General features: G+C 44.1%; 1 protein-coding gene across 10 annotated transcripts in view; it reads right to left on the bottom strand.

Annotated features, from left to right (window-relative positions):
• Positions 1 to 18775, bottom strand: part of PROM1 (prominin 1) — a 295046-nt gene that overhangs the window by 65472 nt on the left and 210799 nt on the right. For all 10 annotated transcript variants that reach the window (XR_014224835.1, XR_014224836.1, XR_014224837.1 and 7 more), the window contains one exon: positions 15233 to 15385. Coding sequence is in view for 4 of the 10 variants with exons in the window: in XM_082243084.1 (XP_082099210.1) it covers positions 15233 to 15385 (153 nt within the window). In the remaining 6 variants the exon portion in view is untranslated. The remainder of the gene's footprint in view (positions 1 to 15232; positions 15386 to 18775) is intronic.

Raw genomic sequence — 18775 nt, 5'->3', positions numbered from 1 at the left:
GTCCTTTTTTTCCCACAAACAGAGCTTTCTTTTGGTGGTATTTGATCACCTGTGCGATTTTTTTGATCACGCGCTATAAACAAAAAAAGAGCGTCAATTTTGCAAAAATAGCAATATTTTTCACATTTTTTTATATGAAATTCCCCAAAAAAAAAATTTAAAAATCAAAATTTTTTTACTTTTTCGGCCAATTTGTTTTATGCTACCTATGTTTGGTAAAAAAAATCGCAAAAAGCGTATTTTGATTGGTTTGCGCAAAAGTTATCGCGTTTACTAACAAAGGGAAAGATTTCTGTCATTTTTGTTGTTTTTTTTTTTTAACGTGTAATGGCGGCGATCTGCGATTTTTTTTGCGGTACTGCGACATTGGGGCGGACAGATCGGACCCTTGACTGACATTTTTGACACTTTTGGGGTTACCAGTGACATTTCTACAGTAATCAGTGCTATATATATGCACTGTTACTGTAAAAATGCACTGGTAGTGAAGGGGTTAACTTTATTTGGGAGGGAGGGGCTGTGTGTGTCCCTAGGGGCGTGCTTTCTACTGTGATTGGCTGGGGCTTGAGCTGTATGGACACTGATCAACGGATCTACATACTAGATCCGAGTGATCAGTATCCTAACAGCAAGGAGAATGACAGGCAGCTTGTTTACACAGGCTGCCTGACATTCTCCCTCTCCCCCCGCCGATCGCCGAGTGACCGGCGGACATCGGGTCCGCCGGTCACACGCGCGGGGGGGGTCCGTGACCACGCGGGAGCGGGAGCGCGCCTCCGGGGGCGCGCGCTCGCTCCCTAGACCCTCACAAGCTAGTGACGTAGCCCTACGTCACTTTGCCTGTGAGGGGCTGACTGCCGACGTAGATCGGCGTTAGGCAGTCGGCAAGTGGTTAACAGGCATATGGCTCCGCTCCTATCACACCTATATATGTGTATGTGTATAATACATATAAGTGTGTGTGTATATATACCCCTATACACAAGTTCGGATGTCATGCGCCTGACTCCAAAGACCCCAAAAAATGCCCAAAAAAAAACGCCTGCAATAACACACCTGGGCGTTTTTTTTGGGGCAGGCGTTTTTTTGGGCATTTTTTGGGGGTCTTTGGAGGCAGGCAAAACATCTGAACTTGTGTATAGGGGTATATATACACTAGGGCTCTGCATCTTCACTTACCTCACGATTTGATGCGATTACGATTATTAGGGTCGCGATTCGATACGATTCGATTCCGCGATGCATCACGATGCATCACGATTACTGCCCAATGCCCATGCCCAGCCCACTGCCCAATGGTTTTCAAAACTTTATCAAAAAAAACAAACAATCAAGCAGTCACAAATAAAAGAATCCTTTTTATTTTCATTTGCTTCAAAGGACACTTTCCTGGACCCTGTCATGGCCTGCAAGCCCTGCATACTTTAGTGCACTTGCACTGCAAACATATAGGAAGGTCTGAAAATGCAAACAGCATAGCAGAGACAGACAACAACACTAGTATTTTACTAGAAGTAACAGTAAAATTAGTAAAAAACTGTAGTAGTGCAGTTTACTGCTTCATAAAAGAAAATATTAATATAAGCCAGGCCTACCACCATTTAAAGTACAACTAAAGGCCAAACTTTTTGAATTTTGGATAAAGTTTGGCCTATAGTTGTACTTTAAGGCAAGCCAAGATAGAAGAAGCCAGCCAGCCAAGCTAATATTCTTGTGAAAATGGTCATCATAAATTCCCACAAAACATTATATATAAATCCTTTTATGTGAATATGCATTGCAATAAATTCCAGGTGTGCCATAACCTGTCCTCTACAAAACAGAGCACTTCCTGACTAGTAGCAAACATCAAGGGTGAACCTGGCAATAGTGCACTGCTGCATAACTTCCATGTTCACCGTGATGTTTGTTTCCCTCTGCAACTGCCAGTCAACTCAAGTGAGTTGATGGATTGGCTGCTAGAGGGGAGTTACAAATATAAGCTTTAAGCTTATCAATTCACTTATGTCACTTTTATGTCACTTACTTTACAAAAAACGTTACCTGTCCTGCAGACAGTCTCTGTCTCTACCACGATTAAACCCAACTGAAGCCAAGCCAAAGCCACCATTAGAGGAAGGAAAACCCTTGACAGAGTAAATCATCAACTAAAGCTTAAACCTTGAGTAAATCTTCATGGGATCACAAAAAAACACACAACACAACAGAGACCCCCAGGCCCCCACTGACACTGACTGACCCCCCTGGCTGCCAGACTGCCACAGCAGAACAGTACCCCCGGGCCCCGACCGACCGTTCCCTGTCCCAGGCCCCTCCCCATCACAGACATCCCCCAGAGATACAGACGAGAGACCCCCATGAATGATTACACAATTATTTGTTCGGACATACCTGCTGTGTGACTGTGTGGGTTGTTGTGCACTGCATTGCAGAGGAGGACAGGTGCTGTGCTGCTCTCTGGGCTCTGTGGCGGGCGACTGGCGTCACTGGCAGTGGCGTGGCGTCTGGGCCTCCAGGGCCTGTCGGCTACGGTGAGGTGAGGTGAGGCTGGCGGCGCTGGCTGGCTGCGATGGGGACGCACTTGGGGCTCCTCGCTCCTGTGTGTGGACTCACTGGACTGGCGGCTTCTGGCTTGGATGGCTGGCTGGCTGGCTTCTAGGCCGCAGGTGGGATGCCGATACACGCGGGGGATGTCTTGCTGCGCCTCGGCCCGGGTCAAAGAGGCGGAAGGGGAGGGGCGGAGCCTTTTTATTAAGCTCCCGCCACTAAGCCACCAATCAGCTGCCGATCCTGCACGATAGGGCGTGGCCGCGGCTGATGACGTCATTTCGTATAATCGATTATGCCGGCAGCCCGCATCGATGCAGAATCGCGAAGGGTCGAATCCCGATGCATCGATCTTTTGATTATATTCCCCAGCCCTAATATACACACACACTTATATGTATTATACACATACACACATATAGGTGTGATAGGAGCGGAGCTATATGCCTGTTAATTATTTCATTAGCGCAAGCATAGTGTTCTGCTCTTTTCACACCTATATATGTTTAGGTGTATATATACATACATGTGTGTGTATATATACCCCTATACACAAGTTCAGATGTCATGCCTGACTCCAAACATGTCCTCAAAAAAGCCTAATAAACGCCTGCAGCAAAAAGCAGGCTGACCGGTGAGAAGCCATATCGCTGTTCTGTAAGTCACCTAAGAGAAACGATGTTTTCTCTATAGCGGTCACCCTGAAATGGAAGGGTTTGGTCACCCTGCCATAGCAGTCAGTGTCAGTTCTCCCTACACTACACTACAGTCACCCTGGCACTTAACACTTTCCCTACAGAAACTAGATTTTTTAAGCTAACTATAGTGGAAAATAGCACCCTAACTACACTAGATATCCCTTTCCTCACACTAATAATTGCTAAATGACACTTTTGAAGCAGAAGTAACAGAACTGCTTCCACTCTCTTCCACATCCCTGTATTAAAATGCTAGGAATTTGGCGGGGCTATCTTATATACTGGGGGGCGTATTCACTAATGATTGGCCTCTGGACCCCCTAGTCACTCCAATCACATTCCTAGCATTCTCCTGCCCCCTCAATTGGTTTTTACTAATGGTTCTGGTCCAATCATGGGCTTTTAAAGCCCATTTCCTGTCCCATTGCATTTTGGTCGGTTCTGGTTGCCGAATTCCGAACTTTTTCAGCAAAAAGTTCTAAATTCGGCCGAACCTCGAACAGTCAATGTTAGGGTCGAACCGATGGTTGACCCGAACCGTTCGATCATCCCTAATTTTGAGTAGCACAGTGCAAAAAACCAATACAACAATTCAACAAACAATGTATAGCAATAGGTTTTTAAAACCAATGAAGACCAGACGTGACGTCACCACGCTTATCGGCTGTCAGCTGAATTGCGATCACTACCTTTGAGGCAAATGCCGCATCTTTTTTACATTGGGATGCTCGTTTTTAACTATGAAAAGGTGAGTGCTCTTCATTGGATTTATTAAACATGTTACTACACAGTATTATGCTATGAGTGTGTGACATCCAAACTGATACGTCAGTTAGTAAGTTAGCAATACAAGAGGAGACTAAAGGGGTGAGGTGCAAAGACGATGAATAGATTTGCGTGTCATCAGCATTGACAGGGTATTGGAAGCCGTGGAAGGTTATCAAATAACCAGGGGAGGAAGTGCAGATAAAGAAGGAAAGGAGTCTGAGGACAGAGTCTTTGGGGACCACTGTATAAAGAGGAAGTTTAGAGGAGGAGACAGAGTTGTAGGCAACACTGAAAGAATGCTGTGATAGGTAGGAGAGCTATAAAAGTCTTGGAGGACACGGGAGTAGTCAACAGTATGAAAGGCAGCAAAAATACCTAGCAGTGTGTGTATGAAGTAATGGCTATTAGATTTGAGAGTTAATAAATCATTAGTGAGTTTCAGTAGGGTAGTTTCTGTGGAGTGTTGCAAAGGACAGCCAGACTAGCATAGTTATATTGAGCTAGGCCTACAGGCAACACTATACTATATATAGTATATCAAAAGCCAAAATCTTTTATTTTTTTTTTTCATTATTTTCAATTTGGATTGAGTAGGGTTAACTTTTAAGCCCTTTTTTATCATCTCCCATTGGGGAGATTTCCCCATCAATTCCTGTTCTGTATACACATGAGGAAGTGGGAAGAAATCTCTCCAAATTGAAGCAATGCCCTTTTACACAGCTATGACTGGAACAAGTCACCCACAGGAAACTTCCCCCTCAATTCCAATGACATGGCCATTGGAAATTGTACTATTTGTACTAAAATAAAAAAATATGCAAAATACGTGTGCAAAATGTGACTATGGATTAACGTGTTTGTTCACCAATGCCAGAAGTCTCCCAAGTAATATAGGTGAGTTGGAAGCTTTGGCGCATGCAGAGAACTATGATTTAATTAGTATTGCTGAATCTTGGCTTCATTCTTCACATGACTGGGCTATTACTATTCCTGGCTATGCTCTCTTTCGGAGGGACAGGGTAAAATGGAAAGGTGGCGGTGTGTGTGTCTCTATGTGAGAAGTGATCTCAAAGTGGTTGGGAATGAGGACCTAGTTGATGGGGAGTGTGAGGAGTCTAAAGCATTTTGGGTGGAACTGCACATGGGTGTGCGTACTATAAAGGTAATCACTGGAGTTTGTCATAGGCCACCCAATGTTAATGAGGAGGTGGAGACTCGGCTCCTTGCACAGATCGAAAGGGCTGCAAGGGTTGGAAAGTAATAATAATAGGGGATTTTACTACCTGGAAATTGACTGGAGTAATGGCATTGCAGGAACCACTTGCCGACTGCCTAACGCCGATCTACGTCGGCAGTCAGCCCCTCACAGGCAAAGTGACGTAGGGCTACGTCACTAGCTTGTGAGGGTCTAGGGAGCGAGCGCGCGCCCCCCGGAGGCGCGCTCCCGCTCCCGCGTGGTCACGGACCCCCCCGCGCGTGTGACCAGCGGACCCGATGTCCGCCGGTCACTCGGCGATCGGCGGGGGAGAGGGAGAATGTCAGGCAGCTTGTGTAAACAAGCCACCTGTCATTCTCCTCGCTGTAAAGACACTGATCAAACGGATCTAGTATGTAGATCCGTTGATCAGTGTCCTTACAGCTCAAGCCACAGCCAATCACAGTAGAAAGCACGCCCCTAGGGATACACACAGCCCCTCCCTCCCAAATAAAGTTAACCCCTTCACAACCAGTGTATTTTTACAGTAACAGTGCATATGTATAGCACTGATTACTGTAGAAATGTCACTGGTAACCCCAAAAGTGTCACAAATGTCAGTCAAGGGTCCGATCTGTCCGCCCCAATGTCGCAGTACCGCAAAAAAAAAATCGCAGATCGCCGCCATTACGCTTTAAAAAAAAAAAAATTACAAAAATCTTTCCCTTTGTTAGTAAACGCGATAACTTTTGCGCAAACCAATCAAAATACGCTTTTTGCGATTTTTTTTACCAAACATATGTAGCATAAAACAAATTGGCCGAAAATTTTAAAAAATTTTGATTTTTACTTTTTTTTGGGGGGGAATTTCATATAAAAAAATTTTAAAAATATTGTTATTTTTGCAAAATTGACGCTCTTTTTTTGTTTATAGCGCATGATCAAAAAATCGCACAGGTGATCAAATACCACCAAAAGAAAGCTCTGTTTGTGGTAAAAAAAGGACGTCAAATTTGTTTAGGTACAGCGTCGCACGACCGCGCAATTGTCCGTTAAAGTCACGCAGTGCCGAATCGCAAAATACCCCCTGGTCAGGAAGGGGGTAAAATCTTCCGGGGCTTAAGTGGTTAAAGGGCAAAAATGTATAAACCTATTACAAGGCAATTTTATGGTCCATTTCATAGAGGTACTGACTTGGAACGATGCTCTGCTGGACCTGGTAATCTAAGCGGTAAGCTGTATGCAAAAAGCACATACTGGATATATAAAAACACTTAACATTGATAAAACCTATGTGGCTCACGGCCAAAGTAAAAAAAGCTATAATTAAAAAGGATTCTTTCCTAAAGGTACATATTATAACTGGATACTAACATTTTCTAGGTAAAGTTGACCCAGGGAATATCCAATTGCCTCTTGGGGGATCAGAGAGGAATTTTTTCCCCTGCTGGAGAAAATTGGATCATGCTTCGCTGGGGTTTTTTGTCCTCTGGATCAACTGTAGGTATGGGATTGTGTATATAGGATTATAAAAAAAAATGTTTATTTTTATATTTAATTATTTTTTTCTCTTTTATTGTTTGAACCAATTGGACCGGTGTCTTTTTTTCAACCAAGCTAACTATGTACTGTATATACCATCCACCCTAGCTTTCCTTGGTCACAGAATTTTTTAACCCATATCGAAATTAAATTGGTATTGTTTCTTCAGTTTTTCAATAGCACATTTTAGCAGAGCTGTAAAATTATACCTTCACTTCACTGTGGAAGCCTATTACTGATTTTGCCTTCAGCAGTGAAGTTATTTATTAGATGCAGAGATGTCAGGCAGACTGAGACATGTACACATGGTATGCATAGCACAATGACCTAAATGGGACAGACATGTAGATTTTAGCTGTTTATCTACAGAAGCAGAGTGGATAGCTGGCAGCTGCACTGTCACTGTCAGGGACAAGTCAGTCACCATGACACCTATATTCACTGGCAGGAGTCTTACCATATTATACATGCCAGCTCACATCTGTACATGCTTGACTAACCTCTGCAATGCTTCAAACAAACCTTCACCAATGCTCATAGAAAGTGCTGCCAAATATGAACTTTTTAGCGTAAGAGTAATTGTTGCAAAATGGGAAATAAAATCCTTGCTCCAGTCTGTCTGCTGCCACCCAGGTATTCTCTGTTTCTTGCTTCTCACAAAACTTGGAGATGGTGTATGCTGATCAGGTACACCTCTGCCTTTCCTGTGACAGTCATATGTCACTGCTCTCTGCATGTGTCAGTCTCCAATGGGAATGGTTCATTCAATTGACATGAAGGTTTATCTGCTGACAGTGCTGTTTAGTTGGCAGGTTTTGGAGAGAGTCTGATTGAATTAACTGATGCAGATTAGAATAACTCTTCGTATTTTTAAGCTTGGGGAATGGAAAGGTTTGTTTTTTTATTCTTTACTTATGACATTGTTCAAAAAATACTATAACATTCAGTATCAAATTGAATGAGTATTGTAAGACATTACATCCGCGTACATTCCAGCAGAGTAGAAGGATTAACATTTTGTAGTAAAGATATCAAGTAGAAAGATTGGTCTGAAAAACATAAGAAAGGTAAAATGGAGAATGATGAACTAGAGAGTCTGAGTTGGTACACAGATTAGTCCTGTAATTTAAGATGGGGCTCCTAACAACAACTCGTTATGTGTATAAAAGACACCTGTCCACAGAATCTCTTTCTTCCATCATGGGCACGACCAAAGAGCTGTCAAAGGACCTCAGGGACAAGATTGTAGACCTGCACAAGGCTGGAATGGGCTGCAAGACCAATCAGCAAGAAGCTTGGTGAGAAGGAGACAACTGTTGGAGCAATTATTCACAAATGGAAGAAATACAAAATAACCATCAATCACCCTCAGTCGGGACCTCCATGCAAAATTTTGCCTCATGGGGTAAGGATGATTATGAGAAAAGTGAGGGATCAGCTCAGACCTACGTGGGACAAATCATTAGTAACACTACGTTGCCATGGACTGAAATCCTGCAGCACCCAAAAGATCCCCCTCCTCAAGAAGGCAGATGTATAGGCCCTCCTGAAGTTTGCCAATTAGGGATGACCGGAATACCCCCCTGTTCGGTTTGCAGCAGAACTCCCAAAAAGGGGAAATGTTCTAACCCAAACGGCGAACCCCATTGAATGGGAGCCAAACAGGAAAAATCTATAGTGCTCATTTTGAAGGCTTATATGCAAGTAATTGACCATAAAAGGGGTATGGAGGGTTCAGATACTGCCCTGGGGAAATGTATCAATGATTTTTTTTTTTAAACTATCGCTTTTTCAGGAGCAGTGATTTTATTTATGCTTAAAGTGCAGCAATAAAAATTAAACATTTCTTTAAAGCGGAGTTCCGGCCACAAAAAAAATTTCAATGAACATACCCCCGGGACAGTTAGGGCTAGTACATTCCACAATGGCTAGCCTCTGATCTGTCCCGGTTCGCACTTACCTGCAAGAAGAAATACTCACTTTTAAAATTTCTTCTCCAGCGTTGCCATCTCTGTTGTGGGCAGCTGAAGCCAGCGCGATCCTCTTCTGCGTCCTCTTCCGTGTCTCCTTCTCCCAGAATGCGCCTACACCGGCCCCTCTCGTCACTTCTGGTGCGGCGCCGCATTCCTCCACAGCTTCCGGGCATGCCCAGAAGCTGTTTAGCAGGGAATGCCGGGTCGCACTGGAAGTGACGAGTGGGGCCGGTGCCGTCGCATTGATTCCTGGGAGCGATGACGTTCAGCTCCCAGGAATCATTGCAAACCGGAAGTAACGGCGCGGGCCGCGGCCGCCAAGGGAGGAAGTGGAGGAAAGGTGAGTATTTCTTTCTACAATAACAAGGTAAGTTAAAAAAAAAAATCCTAACTATCCATTTCCTTTTCAGGTGAAGAAAAGCAAGCGGATGGCCACAAAATCGATTATGTCGATTTTATGGCCGGAACTCCGCTGTAAGTATAATGCCTGGGGGGTTCCCTTAATGTGCCTGTAAAGTGGGGCATCTGTAGCATGCATAAAACATGCTACAGCAAAAATTACATTTCTAAAGGAAAAAAACGAGTCAAATCCGTTTTAAAATGACTTGCGGTTATAATTGCTGGCACCCAGCTATTGAAAAAAATAAAGAAAAAAAAATAGTGTGGGGTTCCCCCCCCAAATCCATACTAGACCCTTATCCGAGCATGCAGCCTGGCAGGAAAAGGGGAGGGGAGGAGCGAGCGCCCCCCTCCTGAACCATACCAGGCCATGTTTCCTCAACATGGGGAGGTGGGTGCTTTGAGGTGGGGGGGGCAGGGGATGAGGACAATTCTTCTTTCTCTTACTCCTACTTATTTCCTCCCCTATTATTTCTCTTTCCTTCTCTCTCTTTTACTTGCCTTCTTGGTAAGTGTCTTTGTAAGGTACTCCTAGTGGTCGCACATTGGTGCACACAAATTTTCACAATTGTGGCACAGAACTTTCGCAGAAGGCTGTGCGGCTAATTGTCTGCAGCCTGCATTAGCAATCGCTACAGGGCTACGTTCAGCCCCATCTCATTTTTTTCCTTAGTTACTTATTGCATTTTACTCCCTGTCTTAATTGCAGTATTCTACTGGCTGCTGCCCTGGAGCAGCCAATTGTATGGAGGCCTTTGGTCATGAGCACTTTGTGATCTATCCTATGATATGCTGTGAAGGTCTTTGGTGTATTTTTTTTTTTTTTTCATTTTATGCTATTATGGTAGACTATTGGGATTGTTGTACCACTGTTTAATGTCTTTGTTACTTACTTTTGTACTCTGAAAAAGTTTTCAATAAAAACCATTGAAAAGAAAATACTGTGTTGTGCTGAGCTGGCTACCCATGTCTCATTGTCCTGATATCACGTACCTGTGCAGGAGGTCAGTGGAGAGAGGGCTTCCCATGCGGCTAAGTTCCAGATTCCTCTGAATGGGAGAACAGGAGGAGTCAGGCTCAAAGTAGCACAGGTTGTCTGTGATGTTATTTGAAGAGGAACTCAGAAGGGTTTCTGATGTGCTAAGTAGTGGCTGCAGACAGGTGGCTTCTGTGAGACGTGGCAGCCTGGCAGGTCTGTAGTTTTACTGAGACAATGGGAAGTCAGTTCAAGCTAGAGTTCGGAGCCAGGATGATAACAGAGCAGGCAAGGTCAGAGGGGAAGCCGAGGTCAGACACAGGAGAACAGAAGAGAATATCTGTGGACAAGCCAAGGTCAGGTCAGGAAACAGGCAGGAGAATAGTCAAGGAAAAGCCTGGTCGGTAGCAGAGAACTTTCAGGAACAAAGATCACAGGAACACGGTACAAGCTCAAGATTAATCAGCAACGTCAACCACTGAAGACTTCCTTATAAAGGCCAATGTGAAGTGCTGGTAGAGATGCTGGGTCCCAGAGCCCTTCTCCTGTCATTGGTGCCCTGACAGTGCCCCCCCCCCCGATGGGCAGCCTCCAGGATGCCCAATTGGGCAAGTTTCCCCTGGTGTTTGGCCCACAACACAGAGATGTTTTGGGGCATGTATATTGGCTTTGGGTTCTCAGGAGTTTTCTTTGGGTGGACACCCCTTTCATTTAATCAGATATAGGATCTGCCTACCTCCCTTCCTGCAATCCAGAACTGACTCCACGTCATACTCTGTTTCTTCTCCAACAGTTACCGGTGACTGAGATGGTTCCATTCTTCCTGGGAATGTGTCAGGAATGGCTGGCTTGAGAAGAGAAAAGTAATAGACAGGGTGGATCCTGTAAGAGTCAGGCAGGGACAGTTCAAATGCCACTGGATTTATCTCACGCTTGATTTGGAAATGACCAATATATCTTGGCCCCAACTTCCTCGATAGGCATGGTAGTTTCAGGTTCACAGTTGACAGCCACACCTTATCCCTGACTTTAAGGGAAGGATTACCCCTTAGTTTACTGTCAAAGAACCTCTTCTAATCCGTTGGGAGCCCTTTGTATGCAAATTTGAAGGGTTTGGTAGTTGTTTTGTATGAAGGTAAGCCTGTCATGCACGGTGGGCACTGTTGATTCAAACATTGTTTCTGGCAGAGCAGAAGGGTGAAATCTGTAATTTGCCCAGAATGGAGGTTGGTTGGTTGCTGAATGTAAAGAGTTGTTGTAGGCAAATTCTGTCAGTGGGAGCAGGGATGCCCAGTTGTCTTGAGAGGAAGCAGAGAAACAATAGGTCTGATTTGTGCGTTCAGTTTGTCTGTTACTTTGAGGATGGTAGGTGGATGAGAGGCAAAGTTCAACTCACAGTGCATTACAGAGGGCTCTCCAAAACCTAGAGGTAAACTGTACCCCTCGATCCGAAACATTGTTACTTGGTCAGCCGTGGAGTCTAATGATCCCTTTAATAAAGATGTGGGCAGTTTCTGTAGTAGAGGAAGTACCCATCATGGGAATAATATGGTCGATCTACCACTACCAAAATGGTAGGGAATCCTTCAGAGGGAGGTAGGTCAACAATGAAATCCATGGAGATCATCTACTAGGATAGGCAGGGGCCCTAATAACCCCCAGGCTGTAGATTTGATGCCCTTGCTGCATAGAACCACTGTGCAGGAATTGACATAGGCTCTACAGTCCCAGCTAAGGTTAGGCCACCTTTAAGGCAGGCTTGATGAGCTCTCAAGTTTTTCAAGCTCCAAAGTGTCTGGCTAGCTGGTGGTCTTAAAATGTCTTGAGAACCCGAGGCCTTGCTTCCAGAGGTATAAAGACCTTATTTTGGTGCCACAGCAATCCATCCTTTTTTAGTGAGGCTTGTTCAGATTCAGGACATGATGCGGAAGCCTGCCTGATGGATGATTCCAGACTAGGCTGAATTAGCAAACAATTTTGGGCAGAAAGAAAGGTGCTCAGGGGAGCAGGTTCAGAAAATTCAGGGAATATCAGGGATAGGGCATCCACGTTCCCGTTCTTGGATCCTGGTCGGTACATCAAATGTAAACTAAACCTGGAGAAATTCAAGGCCAATCTAGCCTGCCAAAGTCTTAGGCATTTAGTGGACCTCAACTACTCCAAGGTCTTGTGATCATGATTGGGTGAGTAGCGCCCGCCAGCAGGTACCTCCACTCCTCGAAGGCTACTTTAATTGCCAGGCGCTCCCTATCACCCACGTCATAATTACTTTCCATAGTGTCTTGGAACAAAAAGCTACTGGTTGAAGAAAAGTCTTTGGGCCCTGACGTGGAGAGAGCACTGCTCCTGTTGCTATTTTGGAGGTGTCTACCTTGAGAACAAAAGGGAGTGCTGGGTCTGGGTGTTGTAACACAGGGAGATAAATAGGGCCTTCAGCTATTTGAAGGCTGATGGTGATTTTTGATTCCAAAGAAAGCGCGTATGTGAGCGAATGAGCTGAGTAATCGGGCGAAATGATAGTTGAGAAACCCTTGATAGATTTCCGGTAAAAGTTAGCGAAGCCTATGAATCTTTGGACTTCCTTCCTGTCCAAAGCTGTGGGTCATTCCATAATTGCTGAGACCTTCTGGGATCCATAGAAATTCCCTCGGTTAATCTTTTGCAAGATTAATATCTATAAAGCAGCTGCAGGCCCCAGAGTCAATGATTGCCCGCAGGTTGACTCCCTTTCCAGCTACCTGCAATGAGGCAGTAAGAACAATGTGAGTGGATTAAATCCCTTGACAACTGGAGATAAGAAGGGGATGGTTGACAGGGCTTATTTGGTCGGACGGGATAATTTTGCAGAAAAAGGCCCATGTAGCCGCAATACAAATAGAGATTATTCTGTCGTGTGTGCTCCTTTTCTTCAGGAGACAGAGGGGGTCGGAGTAAACAGATCTGCATAGGTTCCGCATCAGACAAACTAGAAGGTTGAGGCGTCAGGGTAGGAATGGATGAACCTGGGACCCTTGGCAATACCCATGTGAGCCGGAAGCTCTGGGTATGTTCGGAGCATCGCTCCTGTAGGTGTCTATCTAACTGGATGTAGACTTGGATGAGATTCTCAAGGCAGGTAGGAGCCTTGATCCTGGTCAATTCATCCTAAAGGGTCTCAGCTAAGCCTAAATCGAACTGGTACTTTAAAGCAGTGACATTCCATCCAGTATCACCTGACCACATATGGAACTCCACAATGTAGTCTTTCACAGGTCATCGGCCCTGTACAAGGGTAAGGAGGGCAGACTCAGCAGTAGCAGTCCTCTGTGGGTCATCGTAAAGGACCGCCATGGCCTCAAAGAATGTGGAAACAGAGTTCAGTGCTGTACTCTTTTGCTCCAAAAGGTTATGAGCTCAGGATTGTGGTTCATTAGACAGTAGAGAAATAATGAACCCTACTCTAACCATCTAAAGTGGGAAAGTCCTTGGTTGCAGAGCAAAATAAATTTCACATGCATTCCTGAAGGCCCTGAACTTTTGTCGATCCCCTGAAAAGTGCTCAGGAGTGGGAACTCTGGGTTTTGGCAGAGGAAATAACATGGCAGCTGGAGCAGCGGGTGGAGAACTGGAAGAAGCAGCTGAAGGGTTGGGGCTCATAGCCAGGTTGGGTTCTGTGGAAGTCACCATAGTAGTAATGGCATGCATGCATCCTTCAAGCTGGAAGTATCCTTCTTGCAAATCCTTGATGGCTTTTGTAAGTGGGGTCATCTGCTGACAAAGCGCTTCCATCGCAGCAGCACCTCTCTCAGCCTCAGACATATTGGTTGATTCATACTATCACGTACCTGGTGCTGGAGGCCAATGGAGAGAGGGCTTCCCTTGCGGCTAAGTTCCAGACTCCCCTGAAAGTGAGAACAGGAGGAGTAAGGCTCAAAGTAGCACAGGTCGCTTGTCATGTTGTTTGCAGAGGAACTCAGAAGGGTTTCTGATGTGCTAAGTAGTGGCTGCAGACAGTTGACACCTGTGAGACATGGCAGGTCTGTAGTTGCACCAAGACAATGGGAAGTCAGTTCAAGCCAGGATTCGCAGCTAAGAGGATAACAGAGCAGGAAAGGTCAGAGGGGAAGCTGAGGTCAGACACAGGAAAACAGAAGAGAATATCTGTGGACAAGCCTAAGTCAGGTTAGGAGACAGGCAGGAGAATAGTCAAGGACAAGCTGAGTTGTTAGCAGAGAACTTTCAGGAACAAGGATCACAGGAAGACGGTACAAGCTGAAGATCTATTAGAAACTTCAACCACAGACAGACTTTCTTATAAAGGCCCGTGTGAAGTGCTGGTAGAGATACTGGGTCCTAGAACCCTTCTCCTGCTGTTGGTGACCTGACAGATGCTGGGTCCTAGAGTCCTTTTCCTGCCATTCGTGCCCTGACACCCAAGGTGAGCTGACGGGATAAGTGTCCCAATGACCTATGGACACCAAACGTTGTGACCAAAATAATTTTGACCTTTTATTTTGATAAACACTGCATTTTTTACATTCACTGATGGCTGATATACTGTATAATAATGTTCCCATTGTGAATTGCCCTCTTTGTAAACATTAATATCCTTCATGTTGATACTGGATTGCACAATTGAGACCTATGTCTGGCTTGGCCTCCATTGAACCTGTTTTGTACTTACACAATGCAATTACAAAATTTAAAAAAATTGTGATAATGTGAATGTTACATGTGTTGCACTCTGGGATGCTATTTATTTTGAAAGGCACTCCGTCACACCTGTGCTACAGCACACACCATGGAAACACTTTTGCCCTGCAGCTCATGGTAATGCAATACTGTGTATTGCTGCAAATTATGTTCCTGTAATGCCATTAAATAATTTTCAAAAACTATACATTATTAGCATATTTAGACAACTATAATGTCTTTCTGTTCCAGGAATCTGTAATACATGTTAAATTGACATGTCCACTTTTTTTTTACCATTGTGCAACTTATTCAAGAAAAGGAAGGATAGGAGCTTGCCTAGTTTGCTTTGAAATGCTTAAATAAATTTAAATAATTTAAATAAATAAAATTAAGATTAAAAGTTAGAACATCTTTGGAAGTTCAGTTATCTTAAACCACTGACAATGCAAGGAATACTCACGCCATGAGGAAGTTGCCCCCGGTATTGGAGATGCAGCCTCTAGTAGTCGGAGATGCATGCTGGTCAAAACCGCAAGCGCCACATAGCAAACCGAGGAAATAGAAGACTACAATGAGTGTCACCATGCAGCAGAGAACGAGAGAGCCCAGCCACCTGAAAGTATAGGACACTGTAAAGTTCAGACAGGTTTTTTTTGCAGCAGACAAGTCACAATTATTATTATTATACAGGATTTATATAGCGCCAACAGTTTGCGCAGCGCTTTACAATGTGAAGGAAGACAATACAGTTACAATACAGTTCAAAACAGGAGGAACTAGAGGGCCATGCTCGTTAGAGCTTACAATCTAGAAGGGAGGGTCAAGTGAAACAAAAGGCAATAACTGTGGGGGATGGGTTGATGGAGAAAAAGGAGGTACATTTGTTAGGGTTTGGTAGGATAGGCTTCTCTGAAGAGGAGGGTTTTCAGAGATCGCCTAAAAGCTAATAGAGTGGGGGATAATCGGACAGATAAGGGTAAGGAGTTCCATAGGATTGGAGAGGCTCTGGAAAAGTCCTGGAGGCGCGCATGGGAGGAGGTGATGAGTGAGCTAGAGAGCAGGAGGTTTTGAGAAGAACGAAGAGAGCGATTAGGTTGGTATTTTGAGATGAGGCTGGTGATGTAGCTGGGGGCTAGGCTGTGGATTGCTTTGTAAGACGTTGTAAGTATTTTGAATTTAATTCGTTGGGTAAGCGGAAGCCAGTGGAGGGCTTGACAGAGAGGAGCGGCGGACACTGAGCGATTGGTGAGGTGGATGAGTCTGGCGGCAGCATTCATGATGGATTGAAGGGGGGATAGCCTGTGTAGAGGTAAGCCAATGATAAGGGAATTGCAGTAGTCGAGGCGCGAGATCACCAGGGAGTGAACTAGGAGTTTTGTTGTGTCTTTGGTTAGAAAGGGGCGTATTTTGGAGATGTTGCGGAGGCTGAGGCGGCAAGATTTGGACAGCGATTGGATGTGGGGTTTGAAGGAGAGTTCAGAGTCCAGGACAACACCTAAGACCTTGGCATGTGGGGATGGGCTGATGGTAATGCCGTTGATATTGACGGAGAAATCAGGGGAAGGGGCACGCGGTGGAGGAAAAATTATAAGCTCGGTTTTGGATGGATTTAGTTTGAGGAAGTGGTGAGACATCCAGACCGATATATCTGATAGTAAATTAGTGATGCGTGAGGAGACTGAGGGAGAGAGCTGAGGAGTGGATAGGTAGATTTGGGTATCGTCAGCGTAGAGGTGGTATTGGACTGACCTAGAGAGGAGGTGTAGATTGAAAATAGGAGGGGTCCAAGAACAGAGCCTTGGGGGACTCCAACAGAGAAGGGAAGAGGAGAGGAGGAAGTAGAATTGTAGGTAACGCTGAAGGTGCGGTTAGATAAGTAAGAAGATAACCACAATAACTTACTTCATAGCAGTCATTATTAGTTTATTATACTGAAAATGCCAAATGTTCCCAATTCCCCAGAGGACCCCTATTTCAACTATCTATCCAAGTTTGTAAGGCGTTGCATGCAGTGGAAAGCCTTCCAATAAGCCATTTATGGTGAATTTTAATTTTAACTTATTCAGACAATCTGCACAAGTACAACAGAAGAGCAAAGACAGAAGTGTGGATTGACAGGAGGACCAATGTGTTTGGAAATAACTATTGCAGCCACAAGCTAATATGCAAATGCCCTGCTCTATTATTTTCCAACAACTATCGCAGCCACAAGCTAACATGCAAATGCACTGCTCTATTCTTTTGTACATGCATCCATTGCAGTTAGGGTAGTGGTAGTCAAATTTCTAGATATAGGGGCTCCCAGTTGCAATACCCTTGCTTCCCTAAGGGACTATACTTCTAATAGCTTATAATATTCGGTATACAGTATGCAGTTATGTAATGCTACAGAAGATTGTCAGAGACTGTTAACACTTCTGGAGATGATCAGATACTAGAGAAATGCTACAGGTGTAACTGAGGACTGAGGAGGTATTCTGCATAAGAGACTAACTATATGTTGCGCGTGAATGCAAAAGATCACTGCCATTACAGCCTCATTACAAATCAATGCTCCCACTACTGAATGCTAGGGCTCCCGTGTCGCATCACCAGTATAAAAGGGCCACAAGTTGGAGACATGGGAGTTTGTACGGGATAAAAAAGCCACACACTTTACTGTAATTTGGCTTTATGTATAAATAATTTTATCACTGCTGATCTCTAACATATTAGGAAAGGATTTGATATTTCTTTAAAATTTGTGGATAGAAGAACAAACCATGAACACATTTATTGCCATGAATGAGTCATATCAATCTGATTAGGACCACAAAGGGATGAACGGTCATCTACGTAGTAGTCAGATGTCAATGCTGTTACTGTTAATACTACATTAATGCCATTAGTCACTAGACCACGTGCAGATTACAGACTATCCTGAGCAAAGTTTATGACCAGTTTGTAAGCTAGATAAACAGTACACCTCCTCACATAATACAAGCATGCATTTATCAGTACCAGGGAATGGCATTTAAATGAAAGCAGAATGCATACCTGTTTTTTATAGTAGACAAAACCCCTACAATAAACACAACTAGAGCTCATTCTTATTTCATGTATTACTGACATGGAACTGTCTCATGTTTTTATGTTTGCCTGGAAAACCACAATGTCCTCTTTTCTGGATGTTAGGTTACACTCAGTGGCCAATTAATTAAGTATCTGCCATATGTAGTACCCCTATTTGCCTGCAGAGTTGGACAAATTCTTCTCAGCATAGATTTTTTTGTTTGTTTGTTTTTTTATGGATTTTGGTCCATGTCGACACCAAGACACCATACTATTTCTGCAAATATTCAATATCCAGTTCAGGTGCACGATGCAAATGTCCTGTTTCACCTCATCCTGAAGCACTCTTGTTTGGTACACCAAACTCTGATCCTACCACCTACAAAGCACAGTGGAGGCATTGTCAGAGTCTTCAGATCAGCCAATATTTTCCCAGTCTTCAGTTAATCAACTTTGAAGCTGAATCTCCACACTGTGCAATCCCAGATATCAGCAGTACACCATGTTTAGATAAACAGACAGGACACTTTAGTGCCAGTTAACACTTACATACACTTGTGCGGTGTGGGAACTGCATGCGATTTCTAGCAGGAATCTCACCGCAATCCTGTTCAAATCACATGTGATTCTTCAGCAGTGCAATTTGAGTCATCATTTTCTATGGCTCAAATCGCACAGCATCTGCACCAAAATCATGCAGGACCCCTATTTTGCCCGCACCAGAATCAGATAAACTGGGTGTTCACACCTATGCTATTGGATTCTGCAAATCACACTGTGTTTTGCAAACCGATTTTGGAGTGTCGTTAACTGAATGTGGTTTTAAACCTTTGTTTTTTTTTATTATAAAAACAACAAACATGATTATACTTACCTGCTCTTCCTCTAGGGTCCCACCGCAAGTGCTCCAGGCAAATTTTCTTCATTGGGTGCCCCCAAAGAAAGCTGCTTT

The sequence above is a fragment of the Pelophylax lessonae genome (assembly GCF_965119305.1).
Source record: "Pelophylax lessonae genome assembly, chromosome: 1".
NCBI lineage: Eukaryota > Metazoa > Chordata > Amphibia > Anura > Ranidae > Pelophylax > Pelophylax lessonae.
Note: the sequence above shows the minus strand (reverse complement) of the source record. Positions and strands in the feature narration are given on the sequence as shown.